At 36.7% G+C, this 23,942-nt stretch overlaps 1 protein-coding gene across 3 annotated transcripts in view; it reads left to right on the top strand.

Annotated features, from left to right (window-relative positions):
• Sox102F (transcription factor Sox102F) overlaps nt 1–23,942 on the top strand; it is a 445,538-nt gene that overhangs the window by 398,468 nt on the left and 23,128 nt on the right. For all 3 annotated transcript variants that reach the window (XM_072530009.1, XM_072530011.1, XM_072530010.1), the window contains exons 4-5: nt 21,454–21,699; nt 22,706–23,195. In XM_072530009.1, the coding sequence (XP_072386110.1) occupies nt 21,454–21,699; nt 22,706–23,195 (736 nt within the window). The remainder of the gene's footprint in view (nt 1–21,453; nt 21,700–22,705; nt 23,196–23,942) is intronic.

Genomic DNA, 23,942 nt, shown 5'->3' with positions numbered 1-23,942 from the left:
CGTGATCATTTTTAGTTTTAACCCAAGTACGAGATGTTCAATTTAACTTTATATTTATTTTTAAACCTCATTTTGTTACTTTTCCACGTTTCCATCTCTAAACAACAAATTATACAGTTTTCATCGATTTCTATTCCCAATTTAGAAGAAATGTTTCTCCATACCTCTAGTGCATTTTCGGTGAAATTTTAAACAGAGTAAGAAAAGTGCAACATCCCTGCTTTAAACCTTGTTCTATTTCTAGTGCAATTTTAAAAAGGTTCTGAAACTATAACTCCCACTTTCAGGTCATTGTTGTACCACAATTATATTATATCGGAAAAAATCTAAACACATATTATTGAGCACTTCAGAAAATATTTATATTTTTTTCGAAGTTGGCAATAATTTAAATGACATTCTAACACCAAAGATTCCGTCCACTACATAAACCGTAGTGGGGTTAACAGATTGTCTTGCTCTGATTGTGATGGTTTGGATATTGGTAGAATAGATCATTATTTTTTCATTTTTCGTTTTCTTTTTTCATTACCTAAAAGTTAATAAACACTATCTCAACATCTCAGATAGTGTCACTGCAATCCACAACATTTAAGATAAAAATATACTACGATTAGATCTGTATGAAGACCTAGACATTTGTCAGAGATATGCGGACTAGCCCCCATTACGTCAATCGTCATTCCTCCTTCATCGTGACTATACCCCTATACATCGTCAACTTTTCTCCTAATTTTACAGTCATTCCCGGTTTCTCTTTACTATTCTCCTACTACTTCATTATTGTGGTTCCTTCTTACCACTTTTCTATTTCAATTTCCTCATTAATTATCAGATATATTTCACCATATTTCCAGTGCATAATGTATTTTGTTCAGATATCCCCAATTTTACTAGCATTGATTTGTAATTCATAATCTTTACAGCTCAGCTAACATTTCTTGCACTTGTGCATTCGTTACACGTATATCTAATGTTATTCTAATGTAATGTAAATGCAAAAATTATATTTGTACATTTACATATATGTTTGTACACGCTACCTCCATTTAGTTATTCCATATTCCATATACTACAACCCCTTCCCCCCCTCCCAATTAAAAAACTTTACCATATAGACACTGCCACAACTTATCTCCTTATACATACATTTTAGCCAATTCACTGTAACCTTAACTTCCAATTTAACTTTAGATACTACTATACTACCAACTAATATGGCACTGCATTTTCCCAAACATTTCGACACACTTAGTTATCTGGACCTTTTTGTGCTGTTCATTCAGGTGTACATGTATGCTTTAGTCAAATAAAATCATCATTTCCCTTATTTATAATGTTTTTACACATTTAATTTTTAGTCTCTCTGGAATTTAATTGCTAATTCACAAACTCTCTAGCTGACTTAGTATCTCTTGCACTGGTGCATAGGTTATATACATATTAATTAATTTATCTCCCTTAGGCACACACTTACATATGTATTCGCATACTTTCTGTATTTATTGTTCCTTATACCACACGCACCCCTTTTTCAAAATCATTTCATAAAGACATTGCCACCACATTTGATACCATACATAAATTATAGTTTCAATTTTTGCAAGCTTAACTACTCATTATATTTAGATATTAAATTCACTTATTTGATTCTACATTGCCCCATAACATTTAGACACCCCAGTCTAGGTATCTAGATATTATATTTTGTTAGTACGTATGTACCTTTGTCTCACATAGAGATGTAATTTATTCAACTTCAGTCACTTTATATTCATTTATAATTCCTCACATAGGCAACCAACCTCACCATAAAAATTATTTATTGGAGTTTTGGATTCCAACAATTTCTATGGTATATTCCATCATTTTTAAGCAAAAATAAATGTTACCTATTTGTATTAATCATTTTAACGTGGAAATACTTACTTCTAGGTTTCACTGATGATGATCGGACTGAACCGAAAACGTTTTGAAGATAATTTTAATCCGTTTGTGTAATTTTTAAAAAAATAAAAAAATACTACATCATATATAAGAAGTTTTCATTTCAATGTAGGTTTTTTGAAACTATGGTATACAGCCAACCACTAGGATTTTTTCTTTTAATTTGTTCTGGAACTGTTTTCTGGTGGCATGTTTAAATTAGTATTGTCTTTATAAGGAATTCAATTAGAATATATTATAAGTTTGTTTTTAACGTTTCGATACTTACTTACTTTCCGTGTCCGGAACACCAACAGCTTTAAATTTTGTATTTCCAATGGTTGGCCACATAGATGGCCCTGTCATTCGCTAAAAATAGGTCTTCTTCTGTGCAGGTCCCTCTCATCTCTGTGCATGATAGTAGATGGTGACTATTCTGAACCGCGTCACAGTTGCAGGTATCGTCCTCCTGGTATCCCCATTTCTTCAGGTTACTATTTTTTATAGCAAAACGTGAAACGCCAGTTCTTAGTCTGTTTAGCGTTTTCCATGTGGGATACGACAAATTGTGTCCAGCGGCCATTTCGTCTGAGGGCGCAAAATGTGTTGTAGCTGAACTTGGTGGTCGTACAAGGTGTGTCTTCGATCCGTCTCCTGCTTCTTTCGTTCTATCTCTGATGTGACTTGTCTTCTGATAGCAGGTGGAGCGATTCCAACTATAGGGTAGACCTCTTCGATAGGTGTCGGTTTCAGGCAACCGGATATTATACGAACCGTTTCATTTAACGCAACAACGACTTTTTTAGCATGAGCAGAGTTTTCTCACACTGGTGCTCCAAACGCAGCGGCAGAAAAACATAATGCTAAGGCAGAAGTACGGAGAGTGTGTGGTTGTGCTCCCTATTTTGTGTTTATTACTTTGCGGATGATATTATTTCTGTCGTTTACTTTTTTCTTGACATCTTGACAGTGATATCGATAAGACAGAGTTCTATCCAGACGTACGCCGAGGTATTTTGGCGTCTCATTGTGTTCCAGCATTCCACCTCCAGTGTCCTTCGGGCATGCTTGTTTCTAAGCTGGAAAGCACACACCTGGGTTTTTGTAGGATTGGGTTTCAGATAGTTTTCGTCATAGTATAGTGCTATAACCTTTCGATAAAGAACAAGTTTACGAATCGAACAATATGCAGGTACAAAAAGTGGTTGCAAGTTGATACAAAAGTTTTTTGTTAAAAACAGAGGAGTAATATTTGTTACGACATATTTGATGGATTTATCTATATGTTGAGACTCTAATAGGCACACACATTTTACTGTAAATTACCAAATTTGTCCAATTATTGTTTAAAGTTACATTAATCTACTTTTTTTAATGCCATAATTTGATGTCGTTCAAAAACTACGTTACGATCAGTTGACCTTTTACAGAACGATAAGTTTATAATTTTGTAAATAGTTAATTCATTGTTAACTCTAGGAAACATATAACATTCAACATACGCTATCTATTTCCGTTCTATTTATTCATTGTCAATTGTGTAATTCATAACGTCAATCAAGGAATTTAATCTGATACATCTATAGTTTACTAAATGACTATGAAACTCTTTGATGTTAAGTAATAAGATGTTTTGTGTGTATAAAATTAGTTTATCACTTTTTTATGAATTGTAGAGACTGACGCTTTGAACCCGAAGTGGATTTTTATCTGTTTTTATATTTCTTGTTTTTTCCCTTAGTATTAGTGCATTGGATATTATGAAATAAAATTCTTAGAGTTATCAATAAAATTTTATTTTACACTTCTTTAGTTGTCATCTGCTATTCTAGTTTTTGTTGTTTAACTAGTCTTCTGTGAGCAAATATATAATATATAAATATATATGTGGTATTGTCGGTAACTGATATAACTCCCATCTTCTTCTAAAGAGGGAGAAGGCAAGTTAACCGCTCTATCCGTCGCTTGGAGTGACCTCAGAGAGTAAGGCTCTCTGTCGGAAGCCATTATTACCTAGCTAGGGATTAAATGCCTTTTTTCAAAGAATAACACAGTAATAAAAAGTTTATTAATTAAAATGCACAGTAATTATAATAAGTAGAAATGATATAATATAACTTATGCTAAGAATCTGAAAGAGACGTATAATTATCCCCTGATCCGAAAATCGGGAGAATAATTATACCAATTAGTCTTAAACTAAGAATCTGGAAGGGAATACACGTTAGTTATTAATAATAAACAAAATACAACAAAATTCAAATTAGTAAATATAGAAAATGTCACTTGTCAAAAGTACTTGGAGTAGGAAGGAGTTGAGCTAGAAACTCGGGATAAGGACAGGAATGTCGGTTGTTATGCCAATCGGGATAATCAACAATAAAATGGGGAAGAAGTACACTGTAAAAATAATTATAAGTAAAAATTCAAATTATTTTTCAAACAAATTTTCTAAGTCAATTGGACCTGTAGAAAATAATCAAATGGTGACAAATAGGCACAAATAATGTATATCAATAGCAGTAATTAAAATAAACAACAAGTATTAAGGTCATAAAAATAATAATAGAAATTTTAACAGTGTAGCTGAAAAATAAATATCATTAATTCAAAGATGGAAAAAAAAAGTACAAGTTATTTTTAATAGTGTACCTGAAAGAGGAAGGAAAGAGAAATAGCATACAAGTTGTATATATATATATATATATATATATATATATATATATATATATATATATATATATATATATATATATATATCAAAGAGTTATATTCAAAGTTTAAATATCAAATACCAACCTTATGCAGTGTACCTGAAAAGGGAATAGGAAGTAAAACACAGTTTATGTACGTTTATTTGCAAGTATCAATATGCCTGAAAGAGAAAAATAAAACAACACAGGAAGTCTTTATTAAATCTCAATCTTTGCAAAAGGATATATGCACCGTCCGGTGGCAAAGTCCCGTAAAGTAGGGACTTAGCAAATCTGTAAGAGAAATTTTCTTACATGACCTGTAAGCCCGTCGAAATAATCAGGATTTAGACTAAGTCCAAAAACACAGATTAATTCGGCGAAAAATGGCGACGCTCTTAAAGGAATTTATCAGCAAATTTGACTAAGTCAAAAAGCATAAATAAATCCTTCAAAAATGGCCGCCGTGGTTTGCAGACAAACCGTAGTTAAAGATGTGGAACGTTAGGTTCCGGGTTTTAGAGGTGAGCTGAAAGAAAAACAAGAACTCTCTAGGAACTGAATCAACCAGAGGATCTTACTTGCCTAGAAGGCTGGACCAGCGGACATATCCTGACCCGGTCTGATTTCCTGGCCGTCGTGCACTTCTTTTATGCAGAAAAAAGTAGGTCAATCGTAACGGTCGTTTTGGACCTTTTTACGATTGACCGAGCACGGCGACCAATGCCCAATTTTCAGAATTATCATTGGCTGCAGCTCGGATGCATTTCGACCAACGATAATTCAGAAAATGAGCAACAGACTTCTGAATTATGATTGGCTGCAATTACTGTTGCCATTTGACCAATCACAATTCAGCAGGCTGGGCGACATCCCCCCCGCTTCGAAGATCCTTCTGGTGATTTTACTTTATTGAAAAACAATATTTTTACAATAATAAGTATAAAAAAATGAAAGCAAACAATTGTATAGTTAATTGCAAAAAAATGAAAAAATTGTCTCTGAAAACAAAAAGATTGTCTTTGCACTTCTTCACTCGGCGTCTTCTCCGGCGATGGCGTCGACACGTGGAGGCGGTGCGGGACGGATGTCGTCAACATGGATCAGCCGGTCTACGTCGTTGTCTCGGTGAACTTCGTAGGTATGGTTACCGGCTGCCCTGATGATCGAGTGGGGTCCTGTCCAGGTCTCCCCGAAGTTTCCCTGCTGGTGGTTTCTCACCAACACCTGTTGTCCAGGAATGTACTGAGGTGGAGGACGAGCATCAGGATTGTCCGGGAACAGGTTCCTGGCGTAGACGGTGGCTTTTTGGACCGCTCGCTGAACTCGTTGTTCCCTGTTCTCCCTCTGGTTGGCCTGGAAGTTGGTTTCCTGGGCTCGTCTTGGCCTATATCCGAGTAGGAGCTCCGCAGGAGTCTGTCCGGTGGCGTCGTTGGCTCTGGTTCGAAGAGTGAAGACGACGTCTCCGACGTAGGAGTCCCATCGGGGGTCCTCAGGTGATGACACTCTTGCCCGTAGTCCTTTCTTTAGCTCTTGAACTCTGCGCTCGACGGGATTGGCCCTCTGGTGGTATATGGGCGCCTTTTCGTGCTCTATGTTGTGACGACGCAGGAACCTCTCCCAGGTTGGTGTTCTAAACTGGGAGCCATTATCTGTGATGATGGTGTTCGGTCGTCCCCATCGGTTGCAGATCTCGTCCTGGAGGAAGGACGTGATATCTCTTGATTTTGCCGAAGTGGTGCATCGGTACTCAACCCAATTGCTGAGGCAGTCCGTGGCCAGGAGGATATAGCGGTTCCTTGTTCCTCGAGCAGGAGGATAGGGACCTAGAACATCGAATGAGATCCTCTCCCATGGATTGACGGGGGCTCTCGGAACTATCGGAGCTCTGGGTTGTCTCTTGGATGCTTTTGTGGTGGCACACTTCAGGCAAGATCTGATGTGGTTGATGATATCTTTGGACATGGTGGGCCAGAAGTAAAGTTCACGGATGGCCCGGGACGTCTCTTCTTGTCCTGGATGGTTAGCTTCCTCACTGTCATGGTAAACTTGCAGAACCTCAGCTCGGAAGCAACCAGGGACAAGGAGTCGTTTTGAGCCATCCTGGAGGTAGTAGGCAGTGTCGTCTTCTACCAGGAACTCATCGAGGAGGCTAGTCTCGACGTCATCACGAGGCCCTCTGGTCTGAATTCGACGCCAACGAGTGATGAACCGCTGCACTCCATGGTGGGTTTGATGTGCCCTCTGGATACGGGTTTGCAGCGGCATGTCGTTAAGGTCGTCCAGGATGGGGTGGTTGGCACCATCTTCCTGGGCTTCTAGGAGGCACAGCAACGGGAAGGTGTTGTCTTCCATCATTGGTTGCTGTGGCCAGGCTAGGCGGTCGACTTCAGCGTCAGGGTCGTGGATCGTCTCCTCCTCGGTGGTCGGATGGCGTGATAGATGGTCCGGCAGCTGGTTGTCTCTACCGGCTACGTGGATCACCTTGAAGTTGAACTCTTGGAGCAGCAGAGCCCATCGTGACAACTTGGCTTTATCGGACTTGTAGCGATCCAGCCACAGTAGAGCTCTGCTGTCAGTGTACAATGTGAAGGCCTGGTCCTGCAGGAAATGTTTAAAACGCTTCAGGGCCCATATCACAGCAAGACATTCTTTCTCGTTTATATGGTACCTCTTCTCAGCTGGCTTCAGCTTGGTGGAACCATATGCGATGATCCTTCTGTTGTTGGGTTCACCTTGGAATAGGACGGCGCCCATGCCTATCTCAGACGCGTCCGTCTGGAGGCTGAAGGGCAGGCTGGCATCTGGCCGTTGCAATTCCAATTTATTGGCTATGGCATTCTTGATGTTGTTGAATGCCCTGTCAGCTACTTCGTTCCATTGGAAACGGTGTTTTCCCGCTGTTAGGTCAGTCAGCGGGGTCACCATCTCCGCAAAGTTTGGAACGAAGTCTCGGAGCCAGCTGGCAGTGCCAATAAAAGATCTCAGTTGGCGGAGAGTCTTCGGAGTCGTGAACCCTTGGATCTTGTCTCTGTGTCTTTCCATCGGTTGCGTGTTGGTGGAAGTGATGGTATGGCCCAGGTAGTCCAGTTCTTTGGCGGCGAACTGGCATTTCTTCAGTGACACCCACAGGCCGTGAGTGCGCAGGCGTTCCAGGACCAGGTGGAGGTGCTTTTGGTGTTCCTCCCAGGTGGACGAGTAGATGATTATGTCGTCCATGTACACCTTCACAAATTCGTCCACGAAGCCGGCGAAGACGGTGGTCACCAGCTTCTGGAAAGCTGCAGGTCCGTTCTTCAACCCAAATGGCATCACCGTGAATTCGAACTGGGACCCATCAGGAAGGCTAAAAGCTGTTATCTGTTTGGAGTCCTCGGCCAGCGGAATTTGCCAAAATCCGCTCTTCAGGTCGAGGGTGGTGAAGATGTTAGCTGAGCCAAGCTCCTTGATGCTGTCATGTATGGGTGGGAGGTTCGAAACTTCGTCCACGGTGATTGCGTTGATTTTGCGATAATCGACGCAAAATCTAGGAGTTCCATCCTTCTTTGTAACTATTACAACTGGGCTGTTGTACGGACTTCTGCTTGGACGTATCACGCCCGCCGAGAGCATGTCCTGGACCTCGGAGTACATTGTCTTTTTCTTGGCCGTGGAGTATTTATACGGCCTGGTGTTGATGGGAGTTGAGTCAGTCAGTTTGATGGTCATCTGCGTGGCCTTGGTGGTGGGTTGACGGACTTTGTCATCGAAAACATCTTGGTATGTTTCGAGAAGCTGTTGGATTTCAGTCATTGCGAAGCTTGGGGCCTGGTCTTCTCGTAGGAGGTGGACGTTGTTGGTGGATGTTGGTCTTGTAGACGACTCCCAGAACAAGATGTGGCGGCTGTCGGTCCCTACGTGGATGCACCTCCTGGTAAGGTCTAGCAGGGCACCCTCGGACGTCAGCCATGACATGCCTAGAATCAGGTCGTGGTGGAGATCGTCTACGAGTTGACATCGGATTCTACTGGAAAATTGATCGGTGAAGTGGACGTCCACGTCTACGAAGCCTAGAGTTCGCAGTGACTGGCTTCTTTCGGGCAGCTGGACTCTGGTAGAAGTGTTCTGCACCATTGCCGTCTCGATAAGGCCCACTCGGATGAAGTTGTGGCTTGCACCGGAGTCTATCAGGGCCATCATCCTGACTGAGTTGATTTCCACGGAAATCTCGGGTGGTGGTGAGGAAACAGCGGCTACCTGGAGGATGTTCAGCTGGGGCACCTTGGACTTGGGACTTAGTGTTCGACGGTGCCCCCGTCGGCGTTTCCCTGACCTGGACGTGGTGGTTGGCTTCTCGGTGGAGGTATGGGATGACCTCCTTGTTGCTGGCTGGGTTGGTTGCGGCCATTGTTGTTGTTACGGTTGTTGTAGCCATGGTTACGGTTGTTTCCCCTGTTGCGCCATTCATTGAGGGTCTCTGACTGTCTAGGGCGGTCGTGACGTGGTGGATGTTGTGGTGGACGGTCCTGCTGTGGCTGTGGAGGACGGTCCGGCTTGGGACTTGGTCTCTCTTGCTTTTGGTTGGCAGGTGAGGGAGTAGAGACTCTTGTATCTCTTTCCAGTTCGTCCACTGTCCGCCGTAGGTCGTCTTCGGTACGTGGTGGATTGCCCCTCAGGTATTTTCTTATCTCCGGGCGCAACTGTTCTATGAGGATCTCACATCGTTCCTCGTCTGGGGTGGCAGGTGCAACTCGGTTGAACAGAGCCATCTTCTGGTTTATGAACTCTGCAGATGTTTCGTGCCTCTGTTTATGGCCGTATAATTTGGCTAGCATCTTCGCAAATTTGGATGAGTGGCTGAAGTGGTCCACCAGTTTCCTGAAGAACGATGTGTGATCCATCTTGGGGTCCGTGTGTGTCTTTGCCCACGCAGCCGCCTCCCCTTCGAGTCCATACTCCAGGAGATACGCCGTCCAGTGTCTCGTCTCGATTGCCATGTCTAGGAGGTGATCCGTGGCTGAAGCGGCGAAGTCCTCAGGGCTCTCGTGTTCTGCTCCGCTGAATCGCTTTAGGGGTGGCCTCCATCGTGGTGTAGGTGCAGGTGGTGCTGGTGGTGCTGGTGGATATTCTATCTTCACGGTTTGTCCTTGAGTTAGGGCTAGTGCCGTCACGGCTTGGGTGAGGGCTGCTAGAATCTGTCCCATATCTGCATTGCCTGACGTCGCAGGCTGTGGTGGACTTGGAGCTGTCGTCTCCGTTGTGGAAAAAGGGCCTGACGTCGCAGGCGGTGAGTACTCTGTTGTCTCAGGGTGTGGTGAAGTTCGATCAGTGAGTTGGGCGCCATGTCGGTAACTGATATAACTCCCATCTTCTTCTAAAGAGGGAGAAGGCAAGTTAACCGCTCTATCCGTCGCTTGGAGTGACCTCAGAGAGTAAGGCTCTCTGTCGGAAGCCATTATTACCTAGCTAGGGATTAAATGCCTTTTTTCAAAGAATAACACAGTAATAAAAAGTTTATTAATTAAAATGCACAGTAATTATAATAAGTAGAAATGATATAATATAACTTATGCTAAGAATCTGAAAGAGACGTATAATTATCCCCTGATCCGAAAATCGGGAGAATAATTATACCAATTAGTCTTAAACTAAGAATCTGGAAGGGAATACACGTTAGTTATTAATAATAAACAAAATACAACAAAATTCAAATTAGTAAATATAGAAAATGTCACTTGTCAAAAGTACTTGGAGTAGGAAGGAGTTGAGCTAGAAACTCGGGATAAGGACAGGAATGTCGGTTGTTATGCCAATCGGGATAATCAACAATAAAATGGGGAAGAAGTACACTGTAAAAATAATTATAAGTAAAAATTCAAATTATTTTTCAAACAAATTTTCTAAGTCAATTGGACCTGTAGAAAATAATCAAATGGTGACAAATAGGCACAAATAATGTATATCAATAGCAGTAATTAAAATAAACAACAAGTATTAAGGTCATAAAAATAATAATAGAAATTTTAACAGTGTAGCTGAAAAATAAATATCATTAATTCAAAGATGGAAAAAAAAGTACAAGTTATTTTTAATAGTGTACCTGAAAGAGAAAGGAAAGAGAAATAGCATACAAGTTGTATATATATATATATATATCAAAGAGTTATATTCAAAGTTTAAATATCAAATACCAACCTTATGCAGTGTACCTGAAAAGGGAATAGGAAGTAAAACACAGTTTATGTACGTTTATTTGCAAGTATCAATATGCCTGAAAGAGAAAAATAAAACAACACAGGAAGTCTTTATTAAATCTCAATCTTTGCAAAAGGATATATGCACCGTCCGGTGGCAAAGTCCCGTAAAGTAGGGACTTAGCAAATCTGTAAGAGAAATTTTCTTACATGACCTGTAAGCCCGTCGAAATAATCAGGATTTAGACTAAGTCCAAAAACACAGATTAATTCGGCGAAAAATGGCGACGCTCTTAAAGGAATTTATCAGCAAATTTGACTAAGTCAAAAAGCATAAATAAATCCTTCAAAAATGGCCGCCGTGGTTTGCAGACAAACCGTAGTTAAAGATGTGGAACGTTAGGTTCCGGGTTTTAGAGGTGAGCTGAAAGAAAAACAAGAACTCTCTAGGAACTGAATCAACCAGAGGATCTTACTTGCCTAGAAGGCTGGACCAGCGGACATATCCTGACCCGGTCTGATTTCCTGGCCGTCGTGCACTTCTTTTATGCAGAAAAAAGTAGGTCAATCGTAACGGTCGTTTTGGACCTTTTTACGATTGACCGAGCACGGCGACCAATGCCCAATTTTCAGAATTATCATTGGCTGCAGCTCGGATGCATTTCGACCAACGATAATTCAGAAAATGAGCAACAGACTTCTGAATTATGATTGGCTGCAATTACTGTTGCCATTTGACCAATCACAATTCAGCAGGCTGGGCGACAGTATATATACGTTGAGTGTGGTACTACTAGATAGATCAGGGCTTCCCAAACTTATTCGTACTGTAACACCCTTGGGACTTTGCTATATTTTTGCGACGCCCCCTCAACCCAACTCCTAATAATACTTACCAATTTTAGTACTAGCCTAGTAACAGGTTATAGTTATAACAAAAACACTATTTGAACATTTATATTTTTATTAGAAATTAACGAAATTAAAACAAAGGCACACAAAAATGAAAAGCTTATGAAACCGGGGCTCCAGTTTGGAAATTGCCACTCTCGTTTCTTTTTCTAGGTTTATGTTTGACCTGTACTTGTTTTTAATTACTGCAGAAAAGCCCGTTTCGCACAAGTACGAAGTCACAAATGGTAATAAAACCTTTAATGCAGCATTGCTGATGGCATGATATTCATGAGAAAGTGAGCTCCAAAATCCAAACAGTTGCCCTTGTCGTATTGAAGCTTTAGGCTGGAATCACAGGATAATTCTGTCATGTTCTTCTTTCTCTGTTAAAAGTGTCGATGGCGTGGATGACAGGAAAGGGTTGCTGACTCAGTCATATTGCTCCGTATCTTCGGGAAAATATTTCTCAAAGTGTTCGCTCAATGATAACATGTGTTGTGGACATATTTTTTAAAGAGGGATCAAGAATTTCTATCGATTTTTCTTGTAGAATACCTTATAAAGCAGGGAAACAGTAAATTTCCTGACATTCTAGTTTTCTCTTCCATAGGAGCAACTTCTTTTGAAACCCAGTAATTTGATCTGTCAATTGCAGGATATGAGTATTGTTTCCTTGCAAAAACTTATTAAGATCATGTAGTTTGTTAAATATGTCACAGAGATATGCTAATTGTATTATAAACTCTGAATTAATAAAGGTTTACGCATCATCATGTGATTCTGTATGTAGACACTTGTAAAATTCATTTCTTAATTCGTATACACGTGTGAGTACGTTGCCTTTGGACAACCAACGAGAGTTGCAATGATAAATTAACGAGATGTGCTCGGCCCCCATTTCTTCACAAAGTTTATGGAGAAGTCTTGATTTCACGGGTCGTGTTTCAATGTAGTTCACCACTTTAATAGTGCTATCCATCACAACACTTAATTCAGGTGTAACGTTCTTTGCGGCTAAGGCCTCTCTATGACACAATGTGTCCATTTTACACTTGGAGCCTTGGTTTTGATGAGAGTTTGTAGGCCTCCATACTGTCCAGACATCGCTCGGGCACCATCCGTTCACACGCCTACCAGTTATCCCAGTTAATATTATTTTCAGTCCTATCGTCACATTATTTGTTTCTTGTATATACCGTACATAACATATCAATTGAGCATCCTCATTACTATCAGTCGCATCGTCCAGTGAATGGCAAATAAACCTGAAAGTTTCCCCACAATTTACTCATTAATATCTTCTGCCATGTCGTTAATACGGCGACTAACCGTATTGTTTGAAAGAGGTACATTTTTTTATTTCTTTAACTGCCGATTCTCCAATCATCACTGTTACCATATCAACCGCTGTAGGTAAGATCAGTTCCTCAGCGATCGTGTGGTTTTTTACATTTGGCAACCCAGTAAGCTACCATGTAAGAGGCGAGCAATGCTTTGGTAGGAATTGATGCTCTTAAAACCAAAGTCGTAATCTGATGTTTTAGCTCTAGCAATTATCTTACAAAACAGTCTTTTGGCTTACCTTGTAAATGACTGTGAGTTGATTCCAAATGCCGTTTTAGTTTATTAGGAAGCATACTTTCATACAACACATTGTGGAAGTTCTACATGTCCTTTAGTAACGCAGATAAATCTAAAATCCAAATGTTGGTCATTATATTTCCAATATTTCTTCTTTTTACTTAAATTAACATTACTGCTCTCGCCTGATTCTTCACTTCGTTTTCTATTCTTTTGAATATAAGTATCCATTGTTGATAGCAAAAAACTCCGTAATAAAACAAAACAAAAGCTTGACTAAATGACATAACACGCGTGACTGTAGGGAACACGGGCAATGGGAGTCTGGATAATTGTCCGATTTTCGGATAGTTTCGTGGACCATCGGATAATTTTCGGGATAATTTTTTGAACAATTTTGGATAATTCAAGGCTCTATCGACTTGATGTTATATTTTTTATTTGATTTATTTATTAATACATATATTTTATACTCATTTAAAATCAAATTAATATATTTTTTTGTAATAAAAGTCCGCGCTAACACCCCGGGGACAACGCAGCGACGCCCCAGGGCGTAGCGACGCCAAGTTTGGGGAGCCCTGAGATAGATTATTCTTATAAATTTTTAGCAATTATTCATGCAGAATGATATCGTTAATATTCTACTTTTAAATCCTTCAGAGTACTTTTGAATGCTAGTACATTAAGATTATATGTTTTAATTTCAAAAAATATATCGTATCTTCTTTAATTATGATATTTTGTTTATTATATTCCTGTTCTTAGTTATTAAGATCCAATTAAAAGTATGGCGATTTATGATATCGACATTTTATAATATTTCCGATGCTTTTTCGCTTCTCCCTCTCCTCATTCTCGTACATCCTAACATCAAAACACCTATAGTTGCGACAACGCGGTCCATGTATCTTGTGAAAAGTCTGAATCTATCTCTATTACCTTTGACCTTTCCCTGTATGGTAAGATTCTCGAGACCATCCCTTCGAAAAACGAACGCAAACTATCAAAATGTTTGTTCTGTTACTTGAATTCTGTTGATGCAAGTTGTATATATTTAGATTTAATTTTCATGTGATTATTTGTCCACACTGTAATAGCGGCAAATTTCTATTTAATATTCTTTTTGTTTGAATATGTTTCTTAAAAGTACTTGTTTTTACCTGCCTCACAAGGAAATCTTTGTTAGAATAACCATGCTATGATTTTTTATGTGTTATCTTTAAGGGTTCATTATCAGGGAAATATATTTTTAGATTTGCTGGCAGTTGACGACAAGAGTTCTTTGTGTAATTATTCAGGTACCTTCATTTCAAAGAGAAACATTTAAATTTTATACATACTTCAGGAGTTAAAATGAAAGAATCTAATTGTGCGAAGTGTATCAATGTTTTATTAATAACAAAGAAGTGTTTTACATACAAATTCTTTATTTTTTTGATCTTTACTTGTACTAACTCATTTGTTCCCCGAACCACCTAGGTATTTTACGTATTCGTCTCCAACAGCAGATTTCGAACCGATCAATGAATATTTTATCTTTTTTCTCGAGAGTCAGCATTCAGCAGCCTATAGAAAAACAGGCGTTTCGAGATTTTTGCAATGATTAGAAAGTAGGAAGACAAATTGGGTGACAACGGTGATATTGTTGATATCTGTTTTGACAGTCTGTTTATAGTCATGATTCTTGTTTATTTGTTATTGATTCTTGTTTTGTTGTTTATTTGTACTGATTTTTTTAATCTTTTCTAACAATTCATTTATATCAATTTCGAAGTTAGCAAAATATTCCCATTTAATATTATTTGTTCCATAGTGTAAAATTAGTGTTAAGGAATCCGTGTTTCTTTTGTGTGTATATAGGAATATATAGTGATTTTGTCCAATCCTCAGGCCACGTGTATTACTGTTTGATAGATCTGCTGTATCACATTAACTCCACGGTCATCTAGATCCCAAATTATTTTGAAGACTATATTGTTTAGACCAACCGCTTAATGGTTTCTTTGTCTTCGATTTTACTTGGAGTATATCAGGTTTTTTCCCAAAAGTGGTGTCTTCGTGTTTTGGTAAGTTATCCACATTTTCGTCCATCATCAATTTTTTACAGTATTCTTTCCATCTTTTTAGTGTCTTGTTTATCAGCATTCTGTTCTCATCTTTGATGGTTTTGTGATTTGGCGCAGAGAAGTAGGATACTGTTAAGACATCTCTCCTGGCTATCTGGATTGACCAAAATTGTTTAATTTGATACTGCTTTTTTAAATGTCATTGTACTTAAGGTGCTATCTAGTTTTGCTAATCTTCTACCAAACAATAAGAAAATCATACTTCAATTAAAAATACAGGCAAATTACACTGGTCAACACATATTTTGTGACATGGAGATTTTTTAGTATTTCCAATATGTTTCGGAATTCTAATCTAAAATCAAAATTAAAATCAAAATGTGTTTATCAAAAGAAGTTGCATTATCATAAAACAATCTAATTCCGATACCAATCCAATACAAACCCAAACCATACCTATTAATAATAATAGTAATGTCACTAAATCAAACAAACACTATAATATACCCTTACCATATATTAATGGATTCTCTGAACAAATGTCAAAAAGATTGGTAAAGTATGATATGAATGTTGGACATAAATCATCAAAAACATCCGGAAAATAGTTTTCCAAATTTAAACCCAATGTTAATAAAGATTCTCCGTCGGATATTACTTATAAAATAAATTATAAAGACTATAATTCAACATATATTGGGCAAACACACCAATATGTACATAGAAGGGTTGTTAGACATAAACATAGTGTACATACCAATAAATTAAACACTACAGCCTTAGTCAAGCATTCTTAGCGTCGTAACTAGCTTCTTGTCAACATCCATGCTTCCAGCAGGATACTGTATATAGCATTTTATCATGCGATACCGTTAGATCGTTAGAAAATACAAGAAATATAAAAGCAAGAAATATATGAGTGAAGTGAATAAAAAGTAAAAGAAACATATTAGAAGAAATCTCGAAATATTTAATCTATCTTGTCAAGAATTCTTCGTCGGCTCTCAACACTATTGTTTTTACGCAATCCTTAAAACTCTTTCAAATAGTCATATTTTGAAAACCTCTCATGTGAATAATACGTTCCTTTAACTCATTTATCCGCAGTCAGCGGATAAAGAAGAGTAAAACTTTGCTCATTCATTTCTAAGCTTGACATACTTAAAAGCCGACCAATTACAGTTGTGTAAAATTTATTGTCGAAAGCTATTTGTCAAACGCAAAAAAAGTGGAATATATTTTTTCAAAACGGTCGCAAACGATCATTAAAAAGATGAATGTGAGTTACGCATTATTTGGAAAAAAGATTTAATTCAGAACAGCGAAATATCATCAACATCCTGTGTGCAGAGGCGTAGACAGGGACGAAAACATAAGGAAGTTGTGCCCTCTTTCGAAGTAATTTAAAACATGTATTTGACTCAACACTTTGTGGTTAATTCCTGTCGGAACATGGGCGGGTAAAGGACTAAAAGAAGCTATATCAAGATATTATATTGTAAAAAAAGTTGGAATTAAGTACAAATTACTTACGAAAAATTCCAGTGCATTCAAAAATAATTCATTTGTGAATGAAGAATAATAGGAAAATAGGATAAAACCCACTTAAATATGTGGTATTTTTAAAGTACTTGTTTAACAAAAAACGCTTTTGCTAGTGTTGTTTTATCGCATGTTGGTATCTTGGGATCGGCGTTTTTTGTGTACCATGATGGATCTCAATGATCTATTTTGTAGTTGAAATATTTTTAAAAGAATCCCAATTGTACATACAAAAGATACACTTCATTCATATAAAGACTATTTTCAATTAAAAAACTAGAAAAGTTCATATGTATATTCCCTCTAAAAGCCGTAACCCTTCGTCGTGAAGGAGCTATTCATACTTAGTAGTCGCTAAGTCTGTGGGCACAATTTTGTAGAAGCTAAAAATGGCTCATCTGCCATTATAAGCTTATTTCTCTAGTTTTTCGTAAGGCAAGAATTAACCAGAAACAAACAAACAACCAATCAAGAAACGGGAGTGCTGCCCTAGTCATCCAAAAACTATGGAGCTGGATACTGCTACCACTCACACTTCCAATGGTGAAAAAGAATACTGAAAAGTGGTCATTAAAATCTGAGATGAAGTTCAAAAATGATGAAAATGAATGAATGAATGTAGATTTTCACTTATTCATTCATTTTCGTCACAAGTGAGAAAAAAGGGTTTAAGTTACTGGTAAATCAAGGCCTCGATCCAAAAGAAGCTCGATACAGGCGCTAGAGTGAGTATGAAAACCACAAACATACTTATATGGTATACACAAACAATCTTTCAGGTTAGCGTTTGGAAAAGTCTACCAGACACGACCCCTATATCTACAATCTGTAATCTATAATAATTGTTTATTTTAGGATAGCAAGAAAAAAAATACAACGAATTGGACAAAAAGTACCAAATCCTTATTCGATAACTACATACAAATAACACACAGTGCTGATGATTATAAAGTAAAAAAAGGTGAAGAATAGAATAATATTTTAAGAGTAAAATATTTATTCAGATGTTTTGATGTAAAGACAAATTTATCTCAGAATAAATCTAGTACATCTTGTACAATATTATATTACTATTTAATTAGTAACACACTTAAAACCATCAAAATGTATCGGCAAATCAAATGAAGATCTGTCATGTAAATTACAGTCTCTTAAATCGAATGGTACATTCGACATTTGTAATATGGTGTTGAAATATATTTTTTTAAATAATGAAATAAGGAAAAGATTGTGAATGCGAGACCATACTAACGATTATTAGCAAGTAAAAATCAAATACTCACAATTCAAATATTTTTTTACTATAACAGAAAAATGCTACTGGTTTCCAGTTCTATAATTATTGCTTAACTTAATATATCCCAAATGTGACGCCGCTGTTCGTGTGTAAGGTATGCAGTTCTGTATTAAAGTTGCAGTGAATGGAGTATAAAATTGGACGTGTGCCGACGTAAATTTAGCCACTGTGGGCGTTTGGCAACCTGCGAATCTTCGGGGAAAAGGAACACAGCGGAGGCAACAGATGGACAATTCTTTAATATATCTCATCCCGAAAACGAAAAAATAAAAGACTTCAGCAACGTCGAGAGATGCACTGTTATTGTTTGTTTTTGGATATTTTCAGAACAGGAGCAGTGAAAATATTTTTAATTTTAATAAATGTTACTGGAAATTTTTTTTCAGTGAAAGTATTTTTAAGCCTGAAGCCAATACAGCCTTGGCTGCATTCTGGATGTTTCATGAAATTTTAAGGTTTATTTACAAGAGTTTGATAAAAATGTCAGCTTAATTATTAGTAAATATTTCAGAATATAAATAGTCAGACTCGATGAATTGTTTTATTATAATTAGCTAATGTACATGATTTTACGTATGTTAGCCGTGAGCTATATTTAAGTTTCCTTCTATAGGAAACTTACATAACTGTTGGACGAGTTTTGAAATGGATGGAAACTACAATGGGTAACTTAAAAAAATAATTTGTGGTTAAAAATATATTACTAAAGAGTAAAATGCCACAATAATAATGATTCAATTAAAAATCATAACAATTTGTGAAAGGTTTTTATTGCCAGATTGTTATAGTCTATGATTTTGAATTGTGTTCAGCTCATAGCTACTAATAGTAATTTTAGTAAAATTTTAGGGTAAGTTAATCTGTAACACGAACTGAATCAATACTTTGCCTACTAGTTCGTTCTAAGGAAATTAAATGAGATTCCCTTTCTAAACTAGCAGTAAAATATACAACTGAAATAATGTGTACAGTAGCCAAATACGTAGCTGCTTCCATAATAAAAGTTTAAACAACATTCTTATTTCTCTCTCTCCCTATTGTACTCCCTCCTCTTTTTTGGTTTTCATAAGTAACACAGTTGTGAGATATCACTAGGCTTCCAAATTATCATAAAATGAAATTATATTGTTTACTTAATAAGTACATTAATAAACAAATGTGCTAGAAAATATTCTGCTTACTATTCATCACTTTTGACTACTAATTTATATTATAATAAGTGTAGTAATTACTTCTATTCGAGAAGGTCTATTCGGTTGGTTTTAATTTCACCACATAACAATAACAACGGGAAAATTTAAGGGAAAACAATTTTTAAGTGCTAGTACTATTGTGACATATTCTATTATTAATACAATCTTCAGAGTATAAAAGAGAAAAATAAATACAGTCACCACTTCTTAATCAAGGTTCTCCTCACAAGTTTCGCAAAAACTTAGAATCGTATTCAGATCAAACAAATGGTTAAAAATGGAATTTGACGATGTTGACAACTGTTATGAGTTATATCAATCCATCTCACACTCCTATCTTACTTGGTAGCAGCCAGAGAACAGCATCAACCAATCTATCAATCCAAAATGCAATTTTTAATTCTTTTAATAATACCAAATCATATCATTAGCTATATGTTTGTTAATCCGCAAAACATTCTCAAGCAAACAAAGCTCAGATGTATTTGTTTTCAAAGAATAGAAATTTCATCACTGTAAACAACCAGCAACTCAATTCTGTATGTTGATGAGTCATAGTGAAAGACTATTAATATCTAATGTAACCTACTCTACATAATTTAAACACTTTTTTTTAAGAAGATAATTACAGAGTACACAAAAACATGACAAACCTACTTATTGACGAAAATTTAAATTAGAAATCGTGCTTGATGTGAACTACATATGAAGTAAATGAACTAAAGCTCTTACCTAGGTATCTCTCTCTCTCCAATGGCACTACAGCTCAAATCAAGCCTTGTCTTTCCAAATTATGCCTCCAACTTCATCCTCCCACCTTTTCCGTGGTTTTCCTTTTGATCTTGCGTCCTGCATTTTACTATCTAAGGCTCTTTTCGGCAATATTTTGGCCTCAATTTTCACTAAATGACCAACCCATTGAAGTTTCTGATGTTTAACGAATTCTGAGATCGGTGACTGTTTGAATAGTTGGTAGAATTCATGATTGTACCTAGTTTTCCATATTCTGTTTTCTTTAATAGGTTTAAATATATTCCTTTTCTTTCAAAGGCTTTCAGCTTTCTTTCTTATGAAGTCAATAGTAAAAATACAATATATAAATATATATAATAAATATATATAATAAAATAATATATATAATAAAAACAATATTTATAAACAAAAACCTAAAAAATATATGAGCTCTAGTTGTACAAATAAGGTTTTTGGAAGTTAGTCTTTGCTACTCAGTATACTTTTTCAGACTTTCTGTTAATTTAAATTTATGGCGAATGTTCTTAAAGTTTTAAAGCTTTGGCGGGAGCGCCCAGATTACAACATTATATATTATGTCCCAACTTTCGTTTCCAGTTTATTATTCTAATATGTTTATTTTACCTATTGTTTTTATTATAAATTAATAATACTACATAAGTAAAGAATTATACACTTTAGGTATGAAAAGCAGCTGGACGAGAGGTTATTCTACATATTGACATAAAAAGACAAGATAAATGGTTTTTTCAAAAACAAAGAATCTAAACCATTATGTTTGTTATTTTCTAATTATATACTTTAATTATTTTTGTCCGTGTTTCGTTGGTTTATCGATCTGAGATTAATAAATAACTTTATTATTGTTAAAACGTTTCGGTTTTGCCATTCGATATTGCCATTATAAATGAACACTGTATTATTCACAACTTAGACTACATACATTGTATACGAACGAAATTCATATGGTTTATGTTTGGACATTTAAGATGTGACCCACGCTAGTGTCGTAGGAGATGTGTTTACAATTATTAAATTAAATTTTAATCGGTTTTATTATTAATATAAATTGTTTCTATTTTAATATGTGTCATCTCGCAATTTACACCTTTTATAATTTTTCTTTTATAAAATCTGCATATTTTCAAAATTAAAAAAATGGGTATTTTCCGAATATATTTATATATATATATATATATATATATATATATATATATATATATATATATATATATATATATATATATATAAGGATTATTGATTGAAATATATTACTATTAGAATACACTATTCTCTATGACACTCCAATTCATATTTTTTTTTTCATTTCAGACACCCAGTGCCAGTCAACTAGTTAACGACACTCACCAAAAACAGCTGGAACTCCAGCGCCTACAGCAAGAACAGCTGTTACAACACCAACAGAAACTTCAAGAACTTCAAGGCCAGATAACAGCACAGTATGCTGCAGGTCCTCATCAAGCAGGGCTCATGTTCCTGCCCTTTTTGGAACAGCTGCGTGGGTTACAACCCCCAGCGATGCCACAAAATGTTGCCAAATCACCAATGGGAAATCATGTAAGACTCCAGATTATTGTTTTTTTTTGCTTTGGTGCTATGCTTTTGTATATCCTACAATTTTTAAAGAACGTTTAACTAATGATAATTCTAAAAAAGTAACTATTATATTATTATAATCTGTTAGGTTACCTAACCTAACAGATTAGTGAGAGCCTAATCTCTGTGAATTCGGGTTTCTTACACTAAAACAACTAGAACTCATATAACTAAACATTGAGCATTTTGTGAGCATGTTCCTTATATTGAATCTATATATTTATAGTGTTTTATACTTAATTTTTGACACTAAGAGCATTCAACCTCAGAAAAAGGTTATTAGTAAATAGCAAACCGACTTTCAACAAGGAGGGTCGACAATCTATCAATTCCTTACCGTAAAACAAATTCTGAATAAATCTTCTAAATATTGCCGAACAAGGGGAAGGTAAGGTACAATACGAGTAGGCGCTTAACCACTCTTGCACTCGATCTAAGATTGTGGCTGATTGAACAAGAGAAAATAAAAATTAAATTAGAAATCTAAAGTACAAAGGAAACAGAAGAAGCATTAAACAACAATGCCTTCTCTCTACCTTATATGCCGATACCTATCCAAAACCGTACTCAGGAAATCGAATCGAAGATTAAAGTCTATAAAACCATCATTAAATTAATGGTATGTTATGATTACGAGACATGGGTGATGGCAGAAAACAAAACGATAATTAGAATTTTTTTAAAAAGAAGTTTATGAAAGATACTTGGATCGACCAAAGAAAAGTGAGATATGGATATCTAAATACAACCATTTAACTTCACTAACAGTTTAAATGTTCAGAGTGTGCTAGACTCCGCATACTTCGATGGGCTCGTTATATCATGAAGATGTCTGATGGTCAACTGTCAAGAACAACCCTAAATAATAAAATCCAGAAAGCCCACAGAACAGATTAGAGCGTGAAGACATGTCTTACTAATTATATGCTTTAATTAATAATGATAAGTTTATTTTTATTTTCATTAGATGCTCCCTCCACATCAAGTCCCAAATTGGATCTCAGCCACAGCTCACCTCGCTCAAATGCCAAACATGACGGGACCACCGCCAGAAAAACGATCTCCACCTCCACAAACGACGCCGTCTACGCCACCTCCACCCCCATCGGACCCAGATGCACCTCTCAACCTCAGCAAACCGAAATCGTCGAGCTCCGGTTCTGCGAGGTCAAGTCCACAAAGTACTCCCACTGCTCCTCTACAAGATCAGCCAGTAGCAGCAACTGCGCCTAAACTTCTTCCGCCTAATCTAATGATGTCAAGGGCGTTCTTACCATATGCAGGATTACCACCACAATTTCCTATGGACAGGAATATGCCCAATAAAGACATGACCAGTCCGGACAAGCAACCGCATTTTCCTCTTCATATGTATGGTTTGCCGACACCACCGCATATGGGCGGACCCAAAGAGGATAGTATTAAGGAAGATAGAGATTTTTTAGCCAGTTGTCACCGTAAGTACAATTTTCAGTTGAAACTCTATTTTCATTCAATTCCGTAGCATTTATATAATAATCAAGTACCACATTTAGATTTCTAAGTACTTTTATTTTTCAAAATATATTGTTTTTTTATACGTTGCCTAAATATTCGATCCTATTAAGTAACCCCTTTTTGCAAATATTTTCTCGTTGTATTTCACTCACTAATTTTTGAATATATATTACAGATTGCTTTTATCGATATTGTGATAATTGGTATGATCATAATCATCTAGCCAACGTCCGCTACTGAACACAGGCCCCTCGCATGCTTTTCCACTTAGTTCGATTTTGCGCCATCTGAATCCAATTTTTTGTAGTCACTCTGTTTATGTCATATGCCCATCTCATCGTCATAACTCTGTTTTGTTATTGTGTATAGTAACATTAGGTATTCTGTCACGTAAAAAAATCCCCAACATTATTCTCTCCATTACTTTTGTTGTTCTTGTGAGTGATAGAATGCACCGATTAAATACTTTTCTTTTCAGAAACATTGGGATCTTTTACTTAAAAATATCCTTTATCTTTCCAAATGCAGATCGTTTGGTTGTCTCGACTTTTTCGGATCTCGTGGCCCAAATATTTATAGGAGTCAATTGGTTCGATGCCCATGTCTTCAACTAAGATATATTTGCTGTAGACTAAATTTGTCATAAATTGTGTTTTTGAAAAAAAAATAGTGTAAGGCTCACGCTTTTTGTGTCAGTATGGAACTGT

The sequence above is a fragment of the Diabrotica undecimpunctata genome, chromosome 4 (genome assembly GCF_040954645.1).
Source record: "Diabrotica undecimpunctata isolate CICGRU chromosome 4, icDiaUnde3, whole genome shotgun sequence".
NCBI lineage: Eukaryota > Metazoa > Arthropoda > Insecta > Coleoptera > Chrysomelidae > Diabrotica > Diabrotica undecimpunctata.
This window is presented reverse-complemented; position numbering and strand designations above follow the sequence as displayed.